At 44.6% G+C, this 21,764-nt stretch overlaps 1 protein-coding gene across 4 annotated transcripts in view; it reads right to left on the reverse strand.

The window, feature by feature from the left end:
- Window positions 1-8,351: 8,351 nt before the first annotated feature.
- Window positions 8,352-21,764, reverse strand: part of Atp10b (ATPase phospholipid transporting 10B (putative)) — a 289,706-nt gene continuing 276,293 nt past the window's right edge. For 3 of the 4 annotated variants that reach the window (XM_087910707.1, XM_085694856.2, XM_048435992.3), the window contains 4 exons: window positions 20,315-20,395; window positions 18,675-18,779; window positions 16,091-16,278; window positions 8,352-11,330 (listed from right to left, as the gene is read on the reverse strand). In XM_087910707.1, the coding sequence (XP_087766833.1) occupies window positions 10,841-11,330; window positions 16,091-16,278; window positions 18,675-18,779; window positions 20,315-20,395 (864 nt within the window). In that variant the 3' untranslated portion in view covers window positions 8,352-10,840. The remainder of the gene's footprint in view (window positions 11,331-16,090; window positions 16,279-18,674; window positions 18,780-20,314; window positions 20,396-21,764) is intronic. The other variant, XR_015003547.2, reaches the window with a different exon arrangement.

The following is a 21,764-nucleotide window of genomic DNA, read 5'->3' on the forward strand; positions in this document are numbered from 1 at the left end:
CTGTAGATCCCCAAATAAGGAAGAACTACAGGGGACTTTCAAGCGAGTGATTAAAGAGCACCTGCCTCCTATTAGCTGGTCGTTACTTCAAAGCCTCTCAACCCTCTCCTCCATCAATAGGTCCCGATGAAAATCACCAATAACATCTCTCCCAGATATGCCTCCTTCCTGCCCCGGTATAAATGCCTCGCTGGCTTGTTAATTTTAGTTTGAAAATCGGAGACCTAGTGACAGCCACTCACATGCGGGGCTTCTCTGCTGTTCAATAAATGCTAATAAACGGCAAAATCTGCAGTCCTAACAATTGCCGCTGCCTGAACCCAAATGCAAGGGCAAAGATTACTTTGGTCTGAATTGGATTTGAAAAGGCTGAAAGAGCAGGCGTTTGAGTGTGCGGTGGAAATGCCAGTTGAATATTAACTACAGCCAGGCTGCCGGCTCGAGGAAGGTGCAGTGGTTCAGCGCAGAGCCGAGAGAGAAGCAAATGCAGGCGAAAGGCTTGTGCACGTGGAATCCAAGAGTATGGCTTCAGACAGTCTTGGGAGCCTGGGGGCGTCTTTCCACAGCTCTCCCGGTGTTTGGAGAGGGCCTTTCTGCTCTTCCGATTCGCTCATTTTATTTACTCTTCAGAATCATCACGGTGACTCCGCCAGGAGCGGTCTTACAGGCAGGTTTTAATTAGCGACCTGGGAATTCCAAAAGTAGCAGGGAGGTACATAGGGGTTCCAGATGCTGCTTGCCCCACGAAATATTTCCCACATTCCAAGAATGGAATGCTCCTGCCTCCAGTGATCCCAACACACAGTTACGACCAGGCTGCCTTGCACAGTTGGCCACCCCTCACCCCAGCCTTAGCTGTGGCTGGCAGGGAAGGCTAGAGACTTGCTTATGAACGTACCGAGATGGTTTTCATATATCCCCAACCACTGGCAGTCTTTTAAATTGTGAATACTAAATCATGTCATACAGATCTAACTGCCCAATAGATGCATAACTAATTGTTTTTTTTTTCCTTTTTCCATTTGAAATGGGAACCTCCTGGTGGGCTGTATGTTTTTGTGCAATTATGTCAGCCCCAGGCCAGAGCTGGGCCATTTTAGCCACCTGAAGAGTGTGCTAATTGTCCTGAAGTATACTGCCTGGTGTGTGCCTCATTGCTGTAGTGGTTTTAATGGGAATTTCTAATTAAAAATAAGAAGAGAGTCAGGGCTGGGTGCCTTCCTCCTGCATTATGGTTCAGGCAGAGGCCCCTTGAGCATGCCCATGTGAGCAAGCCCGTGAGAGGACCAGCTGGGGCAGAGATTAACATGTGTTTGGTTTGCCGAGTAGGCCCAGCTTGGGCTGCTGGAGCTCTCCTCAGAGCTGGGCCAATGTCAACATGTCTTCCGACATGCCTCTTCTCCTCCCAAGCTCCATGTCAGTGTCTGGAGTGTGTGCCAGTGGGGACTCTGGGAAGACACGAGGCAGGGATTTTAATCAGCTAGAGGTTCAGACTGACGCCTGGAGGGAGTCCATGAGACAAACTTGTTCTAGAAAATCAGATGTACATCCCACTGCTTCCAAAAGACTAGCTTGTCTGAACCATAGAGAACCTTGCTGGGTCAGAATACTGGCTGTGTTCTTAGCAGTACACCCTTGGAGAAGCCTTGGTGTAATTCCTTGTAAAGTGAGGATGCATAAGAACAGGAACTCTGTTGGCATATGGGTGGACATCTGCCCCAGACATTTCTGTATTGTACGTGGTGAGTCACATTTCTTCTCCAGGCCCCAACCCCACACCCCTACTCCCTTGTCCACAGTCTAGCAACACAGAGGACAGGAGGAGAACAAGAACAAGTTAGTCATGTATGGCTGAGGCCATTAGTCAAAAGTAGAGCCTGGAAAGAAAAGGCAACAGAAGAGAAGATGGCTTTCCCTGTGGATAGGGCTCAGCCTATTTGTGCCAGCTGGCCTAGAGAGGATGTGGAGAAAAAGGAAAGTTTTTTTTTTTTAAAGAAGTATTCTGGGGAGAGGAAAGAGAGAAAATGGTAGGAGGAAGAATTAAGAGAGAATTTGAGAGAGAATCCACTGTTGTTTGAGCCCTTTGACTATATAGGTTACAAGAAACTAATGATTTTCCCCAAATTAATGATTTCCCCCCAAAACAGATCATCATCTGGTCTTTGAATTTGTGGAGAAGAAGAGGCAGGTCAAGTCATGGGAAATATGTTTTCAACTTCTGTCTTCTGGATTTGCGTTCAGGACTAGAGAAGCGAACATCATTACGGGCTGGTCCACTGTCCTTGTTGACCAAAGTGCAGGCTCCGAAAGGGCTAAAGTTAGGTCTTTGATGACCTACTCCCTCAGGCTTTTGAGAGTCACACACACACACACACACACACACACACACACACACACACACACACAAGAGTCGCTGGCAGAGGGCTGTGCTGGGTTCCGCAGAGCTGTGCTAAAAGCTTTAGGAGTGAAGGGACAGGGACAGCCGAGGACAGGTCGGTGTTCAGGATGGGACTCTGAATAGGAGGGTAGAGGTCACGGTGGGGACAGCAGACACACAGGGATTAGAAGGTACACGGTGTCCTCAACATAGCCAACAGCCGTCTATTATGGTTCCTAAAAGCTTAGGCACCAAGCCTGGCAAGGTCAGGCAAGGTCAGGTGATGAAGCTTAGGAACTGGCCACATAAATGGAGTCCTGGTGACTCTTTTTTTCTCATTTCCATCGAGGGTTATCTTAATATCCTTCAGGTTTGTTTCCTGCCACCTACTTACTCCTCCCCTCTCCAATCTATATTTGTAATTTGTGAATGCTTAGCCAGTCAGCAGGTTTTCAGCTGACCTCCTAGTGCCTTTAATTTTCTTTGCAAAGATTTAGGTCCATCTGGCTTCTAACATTATCATTAAAAAATGATTTCTTAGTGAGATCTCTTGAATGAAAGTTTCAAGGACTTCTAGGAATGACTTCACAAAGGTTCTCATGGGTGAGAAGGCCGAGTTCAGGAAAAGCACAGACTCCGAAGTCCTTCAGACCAACCTCCTTATTTTAGACGAGGAAGAAAAGCCTTACAATAGGAAATTTGCAAGAACAAGAAATGACCTTCTGATTCTTAGATCCAGATGAGGCCTTTTTTCACTTTCTTTTAGCAAGAAGGTGCCTTGATATTTTATATCTTGGGTCCTGAAGTTGAGCAGCACAGGGCTGACTCCTGACCCAGATACATACTTGCCTGAACAAGAACAGAACATCCACTCCCTGTGAGTCCTGCTGTATCAGGGCCAGTCTCGGATGTAGGCAATCCCTTCTCTGGCTTCCTGGGATGAAGGTTTCTATTTCCCCATTCTCACTTGCCACTTTGACTTGAGAACTCTTAGGCCTGCTTCTTTGGGATAAAGCAGCTAAGGGTTGTTGAAAATCATGGGTTACCTAGGTGGAAATCTCTCATTATTAGGTCATGATGGTCATGAAGATGGTGGCCTGAATGAAGTCCTCTGTCTTGACTCAACTGATAGTTGGCCAAGTGGGTGATATAGAATCTTACTTTGGAATGTTCCGATGGGCCACTGTGGAGAAAGTGCATGGAGCTACTGAGGATCAGGGATGGCTCCTCTTCATCCTCTCTTTGGGAGTTCATTTTCTGTTCTTTAAAAGGAGGGTGGCTTGACTGGAGTCTTTGTGAGTGTTATGTTGCCTAGGATGATTCCCAATTTTTTGGCTTGAAAGTCTTGCATAAATGGGAGGGCAAAGCGCAATGCATGCTCATTTTCACATACATATCTTAAACATGCGGTAAAAGGATAAACGTCTCTCTCTCTCTCTCTCTCTCTCTCTCTCTCTCTCTCTCTCTGTGTGTGTGTGTGTGAGAGAGAGAGAGAGAGAGAGACACACACACACACACACAGAGAGAGAGAGAGAGAGAGAGAGAGAGAGAGAGAGAGAGAGGAAGAGAGAGAGAGAGCTCTTTTGAGGGCAGAATTGGGGCTCAACAGCAACACTTGAGGGGACTTTAGAATTCATCTCTTCCTCATCGAGCAGGACGAGAGAACTGTGAAGGGTGCCTTTTGCTGGTTTAGCCCATCCCCCTCTCAGAATATATGTCTGCAAACAGTGTAATATAAGGACTTCTAGAAAGACCCTGAATTAGTTACCTTTCTGTTAGCTGTGATGAAGCACCATGACCAAGGCAACTTACAGAAGGAAGAGTTGGATTGGGCTTAGGGTTCCAGAGCGAAGAGTTCATCATGGCGGGCAAGTGTGGCAGCAGGCAAGCATGGTGGTTGGAGCAAGAAGCTGAGGAATCACATCCTCAAGTGCAGACACAAAGGAGAATCAGCAAACTGGAAGTGGGGACAAGCTATGAACTCTCAAATCTGCCCCATAGTAGGAAGTCCAGACCTCCTCAACCAATGCTACCAATGGGGACAAGTGTTCAAGTACATGAGATCATGGGGGAGGTCCTTATTCAAAGCTTTACAGACTCCACGGTCAGACAGCTTTCTCTTTACACATCTACCATGTGGCCTCATATTTTATCATTCTACCAATTTGGTGTAACAGTCTTTTTTTTTTTTTAAATACGCTTTGGTGTTTTGCCTGCATTCATGTCTGTGCGACGACGTCTTTTAAGGCATGCAAAACCTATGGAAAGCATTGGTATTTTCTCTCTGGCTAAGGGAGTGGTCGAAAATGAGTGTCAGTAGGGCACAATTCTGATCTTAGCTTTGCTTACACATTGGCTGGTTGACCTTGGACATGGCTACTTATCTCTTACTTGGGTTTCATCATTGGCATACAGTGGCAACTTTTCATCACAGGGTAGCCACAATGAAGTTTTCTATTACCTGCCCTGTGCCTGCATATGATTGGACCCCTTACATTATGAGCCAGAGGAGCTCATATGGCTTGTGTTGCTATTAGGGAGTGGAACTATTTGAAGAGGATTAAGCGGTGTAGTCTTGTTAGTGGAAGTATGTCACTGGGGGGTGGGTTTTGAGGTTTCAAAAGCCCATGCAAATCCCAGAATCCCTCCCCTGGCTTATGAATCAGGATATGGTTCTTACGCTATTGCTCCAATGCAATGTATGCAATCATGCTTTCCACTATGATGAAAATGGACTAAACCTCTGAAACTGTAAGCCAGTCCCTATTAAATGCTTTCTTTTACAAGAGCTGTCCTCAGTGTTCCTAAGGGCCTGTGTGAAATCCTGTATGTATTTGCTTTGGCTTCCGTCTGGACAGTTGGAAGTGATGACCGCCTTGGCCCTTCATTAAGGATTCCCTTCCACAACAGCTTCTTAACACCTATCTACTGATCTAACATTATCAACCTAGGCCCTCAAGGGGATGAGAGGGTTATATCCCTTCCCCAAAGGGTGGCTGCCTTCCCAGCTTCACCCAACCCCTGAAATCTGGTCCCATTCCTGATTTCTCCAATGGCAGAATCATGTTTTGTCATGTGTATTTGTATTCCAAGCACCAGGGTCACAGCTGGAAACTTTTTAAAATGGGCTTCTCCATTCTCTGTGTTCATGTCTGCATGCTATATAGACTCATACGGATGCACAGATAGTAAACCACAGTTTGGGGCCCATCAGAGGACATCCCTGTACCATAACCGGCCTCCTCAAACATCTTCTAGAATCAATTGAATACCCAACTTAAGAGTTTTTGGAAGTCTGAGTTGAATCGTTTCAGGGAAAAAAAAACCTTTGAAAGAATTTGTTTAGAGTCACCATGGAAACCATACCACAAAGACTTGAAATATGGTCTCCAATTCTTTTTTTTAATGAACTTTTTAAAACTTTTTTGTTTTTTCTTATATATGTATGTATATGTGTACATCTATCTACCTGTCTGTCTGTCTGTCTGCCTGCCTGCCTATCTATCTATCTATCTATCTATCTATCTATCTATCTATCTATCTATCTATCTATCTATCTATCTACCTACCTACCTACCTATCATCTGTTTATTCATTATATACCAATCCCAGTTCTCCCTCCCTCCTCTCCTCCCGCTCCCTCCACCATCCCTCCACTCCACCCTCCATCAGCTCCTCAGAAGGGTTAAGGTCTCCCCTGAGAAGTTAACTAAGTTTGTTTTATCACCTCACTGAGGCAGAACCAAGCCCCCCTTCCCCTGCCTAGACTGAGCAAGGTTTCTCTCCATAGAGAATGGGCTCCACAAACTCAGATTATGCATTAGAGTTAGATACTGGTCCCACTGCCGGTGGCCTCATATACTGCCCATGCCACACCATTGTTACCTGTATTCAGGGGGCCTAAGTGGCCTCCAATTCTTAACTTCAATCCAGCCCACTGGTGTCCAAAGGATTCCACTGTCCGAAGCCCTCTCAGGTGTAGTACCCCTTTCTGTCCTGCTAGGTGGCACCAGAAGGCTTCCAGAGGAAAGGGCTCCACATGGATCAGCCTGACTGGGTGCTCAGTCTTGAGTGGGGGAGGGACACCAGGGAGGTATTGTAGGGCCGTGTAAGGAGTAGCTCAGGTTCACCCTAAATACTGGCTTTAGGCTTATCTTTGTTTGGGCTGCAAGCTGAATCGACATGGTGTGGTACAGTCTTTCCTTGGGTCACATTGCAAGGTTTTGCCAGAGTTCAGATGAAGTTCAGGCACCCTCCCCACTGTGAAACCTTGCCTCTAGAAAGAATGCCATCAGGTTCTGGTTCCTACCTGGCCTTTGGTCTTACCTTGAGTTGTGAATCTCTCTGGCTAAGCACACACACAGCCTCTGTTTTTAGACTCCCAGGCTTAGAATGCCACCTGACCACTTGCTAACTGTGGAATTGTTGTATTTTTATGAGACTTCTCTTTATTATTATTATTTTTTATTGTTTTTATTGAGCTATACATTTTTCCCACTGCCTTCCCTTCCTCCCCTCTTCCATTCTACCCTCTCCTGTGACCCCCATACTCCCAGTTGGCTCAGGAGATCTTGTCTTTTTCATCTTCCTATGGAGATCTGTGTATGTCTCTCTTAGGGTTCTCTTTGTTGTCTAGTTTTTCTGGGGTTGTGGCCGATAGGCTGGTTTTTCTTTGCTTTGTGTCTAAAAGTCCATGTGACTTCTCTTTACCCTACTTCCTTCCTCTACTAGGAGGGGATGGATGGCTGCAAACAGCATTCAGTTTCTTTCCAATGCTCTCCCATGCAAAGATAGAGTGCGTTTCCCCACATTCTCAAAACAGGGCCAGCTTTGTAACTTTCTTCCATGAGCCTGGTGGTCAGTAAGCATCCAAGTTCTCAGCTGTGGTCACAGGAGGTCTTCCAGCTCTCTTTTTACAATTCTGCAGCCATGTGACAGACCTAGCTGGCCTTCTTGAGAATGAGAGACTGGGCAGGGAATGAGATTCCAATCCTTCAGCTAGGGTCTCAGGTGTTTGTGAGCTCCCCTGACATCAGACAGTGTAAGGGTGCAGTCAATGCATTGAACTTTGAGGTAGCTGGGGTACAGTTGAAACTACTGGGCCAGGCTAGATAAGCCTTTATACTGGGGGGTTGCTGTGGGATTAGGTGGTAATACAGGCATAGACCAGTATCTAGCACACAGTAAACTAACCCAATAGTCATTAGTACAACATAATCTCAGACCATTTTCTTCTGATGTCTGAAATCTAGTCATACTGATTATTCTCTCTCTCTCTCTCTCTCTCTCTCTCTCTCTCTCTCTCTCTCTCTCTCTCTCTCATCTGTGCACATGGAGGCCGAAGGAGATTGGGTATTCATCTTCTGCCACTCTTTGCCTAGAAACAGACTCTCTCACTAAACCTAGAACCTAGGTTTGCAACCACCAAACCCTTGAGATCTTCTCACTTGTGCCCATCCCACACCTCTGCCATAATATTGGGGTTACAGGTGCATTTGGCCACACATAGATTTTTTTTTTAAATGTAGATACTAGGGATTTGAACTCAGATCCTCATGCTTGTGCCAGAATCACTCACATTGGCAATGGAATGGAAGAGATGACCAATTCAGCCTAAGTTTTGGGTGTGTGCTAGGCTTGCAGGAGAGAAGCAATTGGGTTAGAGTTCCTGAATGCAAGTGTTGTATGTGCTGCTTCCAGATCTTACAACCCACAGGCATAGTTTGCGCTTTATCTCACACTGGGGTAAATATGCCTAATGCCTTCAGCCTGGGAAAGGTAGTAGGTGTGGAAGGTAGGGGAGGACAGGCATTAACATCTTCATGGCTCACGTTGCACTTCAAATTATTTAGTAAGGACTTACTGAGGTTTATTGACAAGATAAATGAATGAGTAAAAACAAAGAAGGATGAATGAATGAACAAATATTCAGGATTAGTACCGACAATGTATAGGAAGAACTGTGGTCGAGAACTGTGGAAAAACCAAGTTTATTTTTCTTTTTTCTTTTCTAAAAAAGATGATGACATGTTTCCAGTCAATCAGTACAAAGATTATACATATAGAACATGTACTACATACAATCCCTAGCATTACCTTATAGAGGGAACATTAGAGCTGCCCTCTGAGTGAGGTGGCACGTTGGACACTCACATAGCTGGTTTGGTTCACAACGAGTAGCAAAAGAAAGTGACCACTTGGGACCAGATGGCCTGGGCTCCCCTACATGTGGGGACCTGCAAAACTGGGATCATTCCGGGTACACTGAGATGGTCGATCAGGCAAGAAAAAGAGCAGCCTTAGAATGCTGAGCAGAGCGTGGATCTTGGTAAGGGGTGGGGTGTCACGTTTTCTCTCCGCTTTCCTGTCCTCTGTTCGCTCTGAAGTGAGACTGCTGTTCCTAGGGACGGCTCTCGCTGTCTGAAAGCCTCATCAGTGCACTGCATGCAATTTGAACTTGATCTTTATGCCAGGAGGTAGAGCTGCTTCCACTTAATTTGCAAGCGCGGTAGCCTGCTCCAAGGTCCTTTAAAGACTACAGGGAAAAGCAAACACTTAAACTCCAATGTACGGGAGCCAATGCTCTGCTATTTTCTAGAATATACTACTGGAATTTCTGACTGTTGGCAGTAGTTAGGAGTCTCATAAGGAAAGGGAAGTTAGATCCAGGTTTTGATGAATCTCCTCACTTGGAGCAACCCATGCCTGCTTATCCTTCACTCATCCCCCACCTCCTGCATGACCATATCAATTTTTCGGTAGAATACTCAAGTTCCTACCTTCTGGGTCGTCATGACATCACAGAGCTTTAGGATGATGCTCAGAAGGGTCTTTCTCCAGTCTTTGTTTTCCACAAGGATGAACAGAATCAGCTCACTCTGCCATTTGCCATCTTGATGGCTGGGCTCTTTCTTAGTATCATTGCTTAGGAATTACTTAAGTCGCAGGCCAACTCATGGCTGCTGGTGGTGACTTGGGTACAAAGGTTACAGTGTGCCAATCCTTGGACTTTTTGCCCAATATGCAGGCATTACCTTAAGGAGACTGTGGCAAAGAACACTCCTTGACTTAACTTTGAAGACTTGGACTAGGCCGTTGCTGGTCGTAGCGGACCTAGATTATCTTGACAGCCTCTGAGAACTGTCATCTAGCTTTTTATAGAAATCTTTAACATGTTATAGAGTTCTTTAACACTTTTGGCATTAACAATTTCTAGGGATAGGAAACACATGTAATTCTTTCCCCACGACTGTTTAACTTAGCTGAATCACGGGTCAATGATGGCCATGACATTCTGGCATCAGCTGATAATGTGGGTTTTAAACTTCAAGATGCCACCTTGAATTCATAGTTGCTCTGTCATCTGGGCCTCTTCTTGAGGAACGCTGTGCTAAGATATTATCTCTGGTTTTTCCCATTGTAAGAGCTGAATGAGGATGAGCAGTTTTATTTCCAAATAAATCAGTAGTTTGATGAGGTGCATGCTGTGTCCTTTTGGAATAACCCCCCCCCCCAGATGGTGGGGCATGTGGTCCATTAGTGGAAAACCTTTAGTGTGTGTATCCTTTCTGCCTCTTATATGAGTTGCAACCCCATAGCCCTTCGTAGTATCTGTTGTACTGCATGTAAACCCCATCTAATCCCATTTTCATCTTGAGATGTCATTTTCTTTGGCTGAGAGCAGTGGTCCTCAACCTGGGTCACAAGCCCTTTGGGAGTCACATGTCAGATAGCCTGCATATCAGATATTTACACTACAAGTCATAACAGTAGCAAAATCACAGTTATGAAGTATCAGTGACATAATTTTATGGTTGGGGGGCTCACCGCAACATGAGGAGCTTTGTTATTAAAGGGATGCAGCATCAGGAAGGTTGAGAACCACTGGCTTAAAGGAATGAGGCAACCTCAACTCTGTCCATGAAAGGGATGATATCCCTGACTTGATATAGTAGTGATCTTGAGAAGAAGCTACTGTGTGTGCAGGTCTCTTCTGAAGCTTGAACTTTTGGGTGAGGCAAGGTGATGGCTTGACAACCCTAGCAACCTCCATATTCTGATACATCTCAAAGATTTATAATACTGGTTGGAGTCTTGGATTCTCACTGCCTGGTTGCATTGGGGTCACGGGCTTTGCTCACTTAGAAGCACATAAGGATGTGCTTGAGTTCAAACGTTGGAACACAATGTAACAAAATCATAACGTCCAGATCCAGACTATTGTTTTAAAGACGTCCTGCCTGGCAGCAGAAGAAAGCCAGAGTCCGTAGGCCTGACAGTCAGTGTTGCTAACCCCCTTTGGGGACATCATTTCCCGAAGGAAAATGATGAGTCAACCCTGATGAGGAGACTTGATAAAACTGGCAGTCATTCCTCTACAGAGAGGAAGGGAAATGGGTCACTTGTCAGTTATTGGGGCGGCCTCTTCTGAGTTTGTATCCATCTCTGATTTTTGTAGCCCCCTCAAATGAGTGAACTCTGAGACCGGCGATGGCTGCCTTTGCTTGAGTGTCGAGACACATCCTTCTGTCCCCTGATATAGGCTGTCAGAGCCATTGTTCTGTTTGGGCCCAGTAGATATTCCCCAGATGAGAACTTAGCCAAGGTGTCTCCTGAGCATGAGTCATCCCTTGAGAGTTCTCTGCTGCATCTTGGACCCTGGAGAACCCAGTCTTCAACATGCTTCTGCCTGGGAGGGCTAAAGTTCTTTGGGGTGCTGGTTCCTAAGCCCTGCTGTCGTGTAGGTGATACTGACTGGCATGAGGGCTGAACATGGGCAGGGTCCGAAGCAGGAACAGAAGCAGAGGCAGAAGTAGGGGCAGGGGCAGGCCTCTGTTTGCTTCTCCAGTTCTGGATTTCGAGGTTTCTTTTGTCTATGGGCAGCTTGTCAATTTTCTGGGCTTTTAAGATGAGAGACTTCCCATATGTGCCTTGTAGAGACAGGAGAAAGTACCTAGTTGGAAGTAAAAGAATAAAGGTAGTTTTTGAGTTGTTTATATCTTCAAATTTTAGCATCGAAAGGGCTCTTAGACTCTAACTTTTCTCCCATGAGATTGTCTTCACTGCACAATCACTCTCAAAGCTGAGAATGCCTGATCCTGTAGATGGAGGAAGGGTGATAACGCCAGCACAATATAACAGTAATGCCTATTCTGTTCAAGGAGCCTTGCTGATTACTGACTAATTTTTTCCCAAATCCAGGTGCTTGACATAGTCAAGGACAAGGAGGCTACCACTGACCCCCGATAAGACACACACGCGCTCAATCACTTGGAGACATTGTCAACTTAACTTTACATAAGTGCACTTTGATGTTTGTACTGTGATGAGTTTGTCTGATGCTGTGTCTCTCATGCTTTAGTGTGTCCACACACTGCACAACGAACCCAATGCTTTATCTGCTGTCAAGCTATGGTCAGCTTCGAGTGCTCTAGACCTGTAAGTTAGTTTCTTATCTACTGTATACATACCAGTGGGATTTTTTTTTGGTGTAACTTTATATAACTACTCTTTGCCCAGTGAGGAGGCTGACACCCCCAGGTAAGGTCTATTGTGTGGTGTGATTTTTGCAGCATTTTTGGGCCCTCTGATAGCTAGGATACCCTTTCCTTTCAAACCTTACCATGGGTGTTGAGGTGATACTGCCAAGTCTCCTGAAAAGGTCTGAGATCTCGACATCTCACTCCGACTTGCCCTTTTCTTATCAAGCTGCATGTAGCCTGTGGGAGACTTTAGATTCATCTTCTGAATCCAAATTTAGACATGTGGAAGGGTGAGAAGGCTAACTATGCATTATCTTGTATCATAGGCCACGCACATTCTCTTTTCTGAGTGTTATCTAGCCTGGAGGACATGTACAATGTTAATTTTAAAGCCTTGTAAACAGAGAGTCTTATTTTATTGTGTTTGAAAGTTGCACAATGAACCCACAGGGGCCAAGAGTTTTCTTAAGACTGTAGTAGATCCCACCAGTGCCAATAAAATTTTCCTTATTTTTACCAGAGAACCTAGACAATGATGAGGACCCCAAGAAAGACATACATGGATCTAATCTACATGGGAAGTAGAAAAAGACAAGATCTCCTGAGTAAATTGGGAATATGGGGAGTCACGAGAGTAGAGAGAAGGGGAGGGAGGAGGAGGAGAGGGGAGTGGAGAAAAATATATAACTCAATAAAAGCAATAAAAAAAGAAAAAAGTTATTTCAATTCAGAATAGTGATTTCTGGATCTGTGGAGAAAATATAAATTTAGGGGATCAGGAAACTAGGCTGGAGGCTTGGCACTCACCGGATCTGAGGCTTAAGCTGCAAATAAAAGGAGCAGAAGTGGGAAGAGAGTCCAAGAATGTGTAGGTCATAAAAGTCAAGGTAGAGGGGCCAAAACCTCTTACTATTTGCTACTACTAATTAAAAGGATTAAGAAGGGGCCCTAGGGGCTAAGCTTGGTATGATCATCTGTTTTGAAATCTCTAAAATAGTTTGCATACATCCATGCTTCTAGTTCTAGGAGGGAATTTGTATGGTCCTTTTGTGCTGTGTGAATTAACTGGACTAAGATTAGCGGTCTACTTATCCACAAGACTGGTGAGTAAGATCACTGCCCATGATGAGAAACAGGATTTTCAACTTTAAGCCAGGAACAGTGCTCTATAGCAAACATTCTATCATGTGGATTTCTATAAACAAACACGCATTATGCCAAGGTTGTAAGTCAAGTGTCCTTACAATTATTAAAATAATCCCTTCATTAACAGAAGAAATCCCTTTGACCTTAGTAAATAGAATTAAATGGGAATTCAACTTTGTGGTAATATTATAGAATAAGCAAAGATTTGACTGTATACCATGGTCACTAGCAAGTGCATATTTGCTAATATTTCTTCAACTCATTCCTCATCTGTTCAGCAGGCCATGAAGCTGATGCCCAGCTGTTCATTCTGCATGTGTCAACAACAGTCCTTGACATGTTTCAAGGACCTTTATTAAACTGCTGCTGTAGCCTTGGAAGACTCTGGCTCTAAGCACTTTCCTAATGAAGAACACCGGGCTTATAAATTTCTCTTTAGTCTCCAAATAACCTGGGGGATAGAGAAGCTCACTCTGGCCATGATGGTCACAATCGCTTAACTTCAAAATCAGGGGACAAAACAAACAAAACCCAACCGTGGGGCCAGAGAGGCAGCTCAGTGGTTAAAAATGCTCTATGCTTTTCTAGAGGACCTGAGTTAAGTTCCTAGCACCCATGTGAGGTGGCTCACAAATCATCTGTAACTTTATCTTCAGGCATCTGACACCCTCTTCTGGCTCCACAGGCACTTACAAGTAGCATGCGTGCGCGCGCGCACACACACACACACACACCAAACAAACACATAACAAAAACAAATTCCTGACATTTCTGATGGAATTTTCCAATAAAGACATGATCCTTCTATTCCTCTCATGTTTTTGTCCCCAGGGTTTCACTGGACAAAGGGGTTGGTAGAAATTTTTTTCTTGAGACTTACACTTTTTCTTAATTTTTTGCCTACTCTGTACTCTGAGGATTCTGTATGGGTCAGCTGCTTTCACCCGTGTGACAGACTTATGTGCAATGCCTCCGCTGGGTGATGCCCTGAGTGAAGCTAGAGTCTGTCTATCCATCTTTCTGATCGTCCAGTATCCATTGCTCATTCATCTCAGAGCACAGACTATGCAACAGGAACTGCTAGGCGATGGCTGAATAAAGACAAAGAGTTCTTTTCTCTGGAGTCTGCCATCAGAAGACATGAACATGATTTGATTGATGGGAAAACAGGCGGTAACAGATAAACACACAGGTGGTAGGAATATCGGAGATTTGCTACACTCCAAAAAAGGTAGGAGACGTCATAGAACTTCTGAAAATAGTCATGCTGTCATGAGATCAAAGGGTAAAGAATTTGGTGGAGGCAAAAGTATTCCCAGCAGAAGCCATGCATAGAAGTGAGAGGGTCTGGGATTATTGATACGGCTAAGCAGTTTGGTGGTATTTATCGCCAAATCTGAAACAGTGTGGAGATGAGGCTGGAGGACCATAGGAGTCAAGCTGGGAGGTCCTGCACACAGCCAGTATTCAGAGCTCAATTCTTCTGCGCCATTTGCTGACCTCTGTTCTACATGCCTAGGTTGTATTTTCAGTCTCTAACTATATTAGAAGCCAAAGTTCTAAGATGCCTTAGGAAGATGCTACAGGCAGATGAAGTAAGGTTCCTCAAGGGCTCTCTGCCTGCTGTGGGGCAGAAACAGTTCTGCACAGTGTTGCCTTTGGGCATTTATTAGCCTTCAATGACAAGTGGCTCAATTCTGTTGTGAAAACTGATGAGATCCTGAGGAAGGAGAAAACCTAAACTGTGCCTCGAAAGACATTATTGTCAACGTTACCCGTTTTTCTGACTGGAGTGTGGGGTCAGAGAATGCAGCACTGGCTCACGAGACGGGAGAGCCTTGCTCCCACTGTGATTTGTACTGGTAACACAGACACATCTGGGTACTCAGGCCTTCAGCTGTTTCATGGGCTAGAACCTTAGCTCCGCCGAATACTTGGCTGAGAGAAGAAAGAACCTTTGGGGCTGTATAATGTGCAGCAATCTCGAGCTCCACAGAGCAGCACTATCGCTGCTGGCATTTTCCTTGAAACTGTGAGAGTCGCGGTTTTTGGGTCAGAAGTGTCAGAAAACAGTGTGTGATCATGAGTGATTTATCCGGGCAACAGAGCCTTTTGTGAAATGTCACACATGTGTTTTAAACTTTAGTGATATTAAAATGTTGGCTGTTTTCTGAAAAATTTAGAATTTCAGAGAGAAGTCTGAAGTTCTGCTTCACAGTTCTTTCCTGTGCTGAGAAGTTCTTTGTCTCCATCTATGCACTCCATGTGGCTTGCTGGGACTGCTCCCACTCCTACAGGCACTGGGGTGTGAGACTCCCAGACTGGCAGAAAAGATTACAGAGCTTAAACAAATCTGCCCTTATCAGACAACACAATTTCTAAGCCAGGAAGGTAGACTGATTCCTCCCACATTACATGGTCTTAGTGGGGGCCATTTTGCTTCTCTGTGCTTGACCTGGGGCCAGAGTCCATGTTATTTTTCTCTGTCTTATTGTTCCTTTTTTTGTTTGTTTTGTTTTTTGTTGTTTTGTTTTGTTTTTGTTTTTTGGAGACAGGGTTTCTCTGTGGTAACAGCCCTCTGTATCCTGGAACTAGCTCTCGTAGACCAGGCTGTCCTTCAACTCACAGAGATCCTCCTGTCTCTGCCTCTCGAGTGCTGGGATTAAAGTCTACCATCACTACCCAGTTGTTTTCTTTTCTTTTCTTTTTCTTATTGTTCTTTTATCCCAGTACCTTGTGTCTGGACAACAATCTCCAGGTTCCAGTCAACCTGACTGATTTAAAGCCTTTATGAAAATACACCTTGAGGGGTAGCTGTGCGGGTGTGGGTGTGTCAAGGGAGGGTTAGCAGAGGAGGGAAGAGCCCCCTCGAATGTGGCCTGGGGTCCTGGGTTATGCAGAGAAAGTGTCACTGGCTGCCACGACAGAATTTACCTCTAAACTGTGAGCCAAAACCAACCCCTCCGTCCTCAAGTTGATTTTGCAAGCATCCCTTCACATAAGTGAGAGGTGTAGCTATACCCTTGGGCTATGGGGATTTTGGGAAGACTGGGAATTTTATAGGGCATTGCCCAAGAGCTCAAACCTGGGTAGAAGAGCCGCAACTGGTGTGAGCAGGCAGATGAGGTAGAATGTGGGGTCTGAGAGCTGCCTTTCCATCACCCCATAGGGATTGACGGGGCTGTTGCAAGTAACACAAGTGGCGTTGTAGATGAGGGAAACCACGAAGTACATCAAGAAGCTGCCGAGGAGGACAAGGCCATGGAGGACAGTCTGTAAAGGGGACAAAGAAGATGCTGTTGGAAGTTTTGATTAGATTATGGGGCAGCAAAATGCACATAGCTTAATTAAGCTTTACCTTAAACCTTGTGGAAACCCTCACAACACAGGCAGCGTAGTGGACCAAGCATCCATATTGCTCTACCTAGCTGGGTTGTGAAAACTGGCTCGGCTCTTAACATTCAACTTTAGAAAAATGTAATGGCTAAGAGCATCCTCGACAGTAGGATTCATTTGAGGGAAATATTTCAAGCATACAATTAAAAGTAACCATATATCTCTTGTAAGTGGCTTGGCTCTCTATTTTTCTGGCAAATTCTGTACGTGTTTATGGATGAATTCTTACTTTATCATATATATGCATTCCTTTTGCTTATGGATTGGATGTTATTGTCTACTCCCAAATCTCCATGTTGAAACTCTCAATTGATAGTATTTGAAAATGGGACTTTTGGAGAGGTGATTTTAGGAGTCCCCCGTGAATGGACTTATTGTTGTTATAAGAGACATGAAAGAAATGGTACCTTTCTCTCTTTTCCTTCCAGGGACGTGTAATAAAAGCTGTTTACTTGTGTATCATGATAGATGTTTCTAATTCTACTTTCCAATTTGGTAGCTTCCCTCCCTCCCTCCTTCCCTCCCTCCCTCCCCCTCCCTCCCTCCCTCCCTCCCTCCTTCCCTCCCTCCTTCCCTCCCTCCTTCCCTCCCTCCCTCCCTCCTTCCCTCCCTCCCTTCCTCCCCTCCTTTGCTGTCTGATCTAGAATGAATTGCACAGATTGTACTTTTAATTTCAAAGTTAATTTGTCATTTGGGGGAGTTCTAACAGTTTCCAGAGCTGGTCTCAGTTCCTACTATCAAAGTCACGTCTTTGCCTTATACATTGCTCACTCACTGTTTCTGATATAACCACACCCCAGGAGCTTGTCAATACCATAGTTTTCCACAGCTTGCTTTGTAGGGCAGAGACAACTGGACCAACAATAAATAGCGCTCTAGACTTCTCTACTATAAAGGAGCCAGACTCCCCACTGGCATATTTTCCTGCTTCCTAGAAAGCACACCATACCTGACCACCTCTTCATTGTGTCATAGCCTCTTCTGGTATTGATGGACCATAAAGAACATGAACTTAGGACAAAAGAGGCATAGCCGGGTTTACCACTTTGTTCTGCCACTACTGGCACACATTAGAAAACACGATTTCCAGGATGAGACTTCTCTGACCCAGAGGTTCTCTTGGGGCCTCTTATTGGCCACTGAGTAAGCTTTTGATGGTGAAAGGGGGTGAAGGAGAAAGCTTCATTGTAGAGTGCAGGCATGTGCTGAGCCTACCTGGAGGTATTTTCATTTTCAAATTTTCAGTACATGTGCTTTTAGCAACAGTCATCTTAACATGACCATGGGAAGATCTTTCTTTACTGTGATCTCTGTGTACCACTAAACTCTGTCTTTGTATTAGCATAAGTGGTTAAAAGCGTAAGGGTCAGAATGACAGGGATCAAAACTCACTTCTAGTTTGAGCTGCTTGGGGCAGATTTCTTAACCTTGCTACATCTATTTCTAAATCTGTAAAACGGGATGATTAAAAAAAAGTATAATACCAAGGACATAGTGAAGTTAAATGAGGTAACGTATGTACATCATGTAGATTAATACTTGGCATAAAATTTTGAACTCTTTAGAGTTATTAGCAAAACTCAGTGAGTGAGCTTGTTCTTTCTCTGTACATGTAATATGTGTGAGTAGGTATGGAGGCTAGAGGATTTTAGTCTCTGTTTTCCTTAAACTCTGTCTTATTTTTTGGGACATGGTTTCTCACTGAACACGAGGCCCACTGATTCAGTGAGATTAGCTAGGCAACCAGTTCCAGGGATCCACCAAGCTCCACTTTCCTGGCATTGGGATTATAGGAACACACTAACATATCTGGCTTTTTTGTGGGTGCTGGATATCAAATTCAGGTCTTCATCTTATAGATTAAGCCACTTCCTCAGCCTATCTTTTATGGTGTAAGATCCCAAAATTCGTTATTTGGCAATGCTTGATATGTGGTAACTAAGTAAGTGGGTAATGGCCATGTATCCACAGCCTCAGCGGGGCTCAGGCTAGCCTTTCCTAAATCTTCAATGCTCCTGAATTTTTCATCACCATAAATTTAGTTTTGGAACTGTCTCTTTGCTTTATGGGAATTGCTATTGTCATCATGGCTGGATGCTGAGGCCAGCAATGTTAGCATCTTTGCCAATTCCAATGCTTTATAGGGGCACAGTGAGAGACTCATAAATTTACTGAGCTAGACCAACTATATAGAGTAGAAGAACTCAGAAATTTGAGTTCATTCAATGAACAAGAATACAATTTTTAAGCTATTTGGCCTGTGGGATCCTTACCCATGTCTTCATTTCCATTGCCTGGTGCAAGAGGATGGTAATGAGGGAGATGGTGTTGATTGGTGTTCCAAAGGTAAAGACGTCTATATCTGAACCTCTGTAGGTCTAAGGAGGAAGAACAAACAGGCACGGTCAAGTAGGCATACCCGAGCACGCATGGATTTAAGGCTGTGTGTTCAGTACAACGAAGCCAGGGAGGGGAAGAAAGATGGTGAGAAGAAAGGAGAAAAGAAGGGGTTGATTCAAGGAATTGACAAGAGGAGAAATGGGAGACGGGATTAGATTGCTTAGGGACATGTTTGCTCGGGTGGAGGCTGGAAAACCCCTGTGGAATGGGTGAACAGAAGCTTTCTTGCACATTCCCAGGTACATCACTGGTTGCTGAGGGGATGCGTATCTCTCTTTAAGGAGTTTGTGGCCTATTAGGCAGGGCAAATGGTGATACACAGCAGTCCTCAGAGCACTCACTCTCTGAGACACCCTGGGAGCACAGAAGAGGCTTTTTCGGCTGAAACCAGATTATGATAAAGGAAAGTGTAGTCCAGACAGAGGTCAAGTTTAAGAGTGGGCAGTGCGATGGTTGGGTTTTGTTAACTTGACATAAATTTAGACATATCTGGGAAGAGGAAGTCTTAATTGAGAACATGCCTTCATAAGATTGTTCTGAAGGAAAGTCTATGGGGTATGGTCTTGATTAAAGATTGGTGTGGGAGGGTGCTACCCCTTGGTAGGTGGTCCTGGTTGCCATAAGAAAGCAGGCTGCCAGGCAGTGGTGGCACATGTCTTTAATCCCAGTACTCGGGAGGCAGGTGGGTTTCTGAGCTCAAGTTCAAGCCTGGTTGGTTAACAGAGTAAGTTACAGGATATCCAGGGCTACATAGAAGAGTCCTGTGAGAAAGCAAACCAGCTGGTCAAGAAGCGAGGAGCAAGCAGTTAGCAGAATTTCTCTGTGGCTTCTGTTTCAGTTTCTGCCTTTGTGTTTCTGCTTCAAGTTTCTGACTGACTTCCATCAGTGATGGACTGTGATTTAGACGTGTAAGCTGAAAAAAAAATGCTTTTCTCTCCAAGTCAGTTTTGGTCATGGAATTTCATCACAGCAATAGAAACCCTAACTAAAATAAATGCTCTCAGCTCCAGGGCAGGAAGCATGGAGGATAAAAAGTATAAGATGTCATCCTGCCCAACGGTGCCTCCTCCCCATGGGAGGCACCTCAGAAGAATCCTTTGTAGTCACTTCAGAAGAAGTGAGAATTACAGACTTGTTATAATTTAATGGTGATAGTATACAGCACAGAGAAGGGGCTCTTGCAGTCAGAGGCAAAAGGAGAAAGACAGATAACACTATCTCTTACAATACAATCTCTATCTAAGCAGGGCCATGAATCAGCTCTGTACTGTTTTCCCATGAGGGGAAATAACCCAGTGTAATGACAGCTTTTGGTTTTTCAAGAGACCCAGAAATGAAGTTTTGCGTAAGGTGTTCTATTTTCTCTAATACCTTGGGTGGGATGTGCCCACCTACTAATTTGGAGTCTCTGCCATGGCGTACGTAAAAAGGTGCTATTGGTCTGTGATTTTGCATAACTAAGCCCCATTACACACCATGACTTCTATGTCTTGGATGGGACTCTCTGACTTACCAGGTAAGGGATAAAGAAACAAACGAGACTCTGGTAGAACGCATCAGCCATGGAAATCCAGAACCTTGGCAGGTTGTAGCACTGCAGGGAAGAACACACCAATAATTCAGCATCCTGGGGAGCTGCTGGTCTTTGCGAGCATCTTCCTCACGTGTGGCTGAGCTTAACAGTATGATACTTTGCATCCCTGTCATCTTAGCTCCGAGAGAATAGAGCTAAGCTTAGCCTTGCCACTCAAAGATGTTGTTTTGTAGAAATTATGAACCTTCTCTGAGAACTGCTTTCTTTTCCCAGGGAAGTTCAAGGGGACTAAATGCAACCGTGTCTTGATATCTAGGAAGGGCGGTCGATGCCATGCATTAGCTCTGTCACTAGGACCGCTATTTTGAATTCTCTAAGTCCCCTCTAAGGTGGAAAGCTCACTCATAGACAAGGATCAATGCTCCCAAGAGTCAGAGATCAACTGCTTTAGAGATAAGATTTCTCATCTTATGCTTTGTTCTTCTCCCTTTTTGAGAAAAAGGAAACATGATTTATTATGTTTTTTTTGTTTTATATCGTAGCTACTATGTTGTATATCCAGCCTGCCTGTGGGGAGGGTAGAATTAGAAGAGCCCGAGATGGGCTGTGTTCCTCCCCCTCCTTTTTAGCTTGCCTTCTTGGGCTGTTGCATTGCTTTCTCCTCTGTCTTTGGTTAGGACTTGGTTTGGTTTAATTCTTTGGTTATTCACAAAAACAAAACAAAACAAAACAGAAACCCCAAACAGTGCTTTTAAGAACACTAGCTATGGCTTTGTCCTCCTTCATTCAAGGTGCCATGGTACTTACTGTACTCTCAGACATTTCAAAGTTCTTCCCTTACAACTCCATTGGATGCAGCCAATGCTGTTTGCACATCTCTCTGTCTGGCTTCTTTGTCTGTGCCTTGGCTAGTCTCACCACTTGGATAGAAACCTGCTTAATAACTTCCTACGCTTTCTTAAGTTTACTTGAAATACTGCTAGACTCTATGCAATGTTGATGTCTAGTTCTGCCTTCCTTAGAGTGAAATTGAAGCTTTCAAGTGCCTCACCACTAGTTTTGATGGGAAAACTAGTTGTTAGATATAGGGATCCCCCAAATTAGGTATGATTGTTTGGAGATGACTTGAGTGTGCCCCTCAGTCCTCAGTGTGGTGATGTTTACGGTGTGGTGCCTAGTGGGAGGTGGTTAGGTCACTAAACAAGGGTGCTTTTCTGGATGAGACTAATGCTGGTTTTATGAGAATGGGTTGCTTGAGTGATCTTGATCTAGGAGTCTTCCTGCCACACCATGTGATCTCCCCTTGTCACATATATTCACATCACGATGCACTTTCACATTGTGATGGAGCTGAGGAGGCCCTCACCTAGAAGGCTGAGCAGACAGAGCTACACAATCTCAGACTTGTAGCATCAAAATTATGAGCTAA

Source organism: Myodes glareolus, chromosome 9 (assembly GCF_982192425.1).
Source record: "Myodes glareolus chromosome 9, mMyoGla1.1, whole genome shotgun sequence".
In the NCBI taxonomy this organism is placed as follows: domain Eukaryota; kingdom Metazoa; phylum Chordata; class Mammalia; order Rodentia; family Cricetidae; genus Myodes; species Myodes glareolus.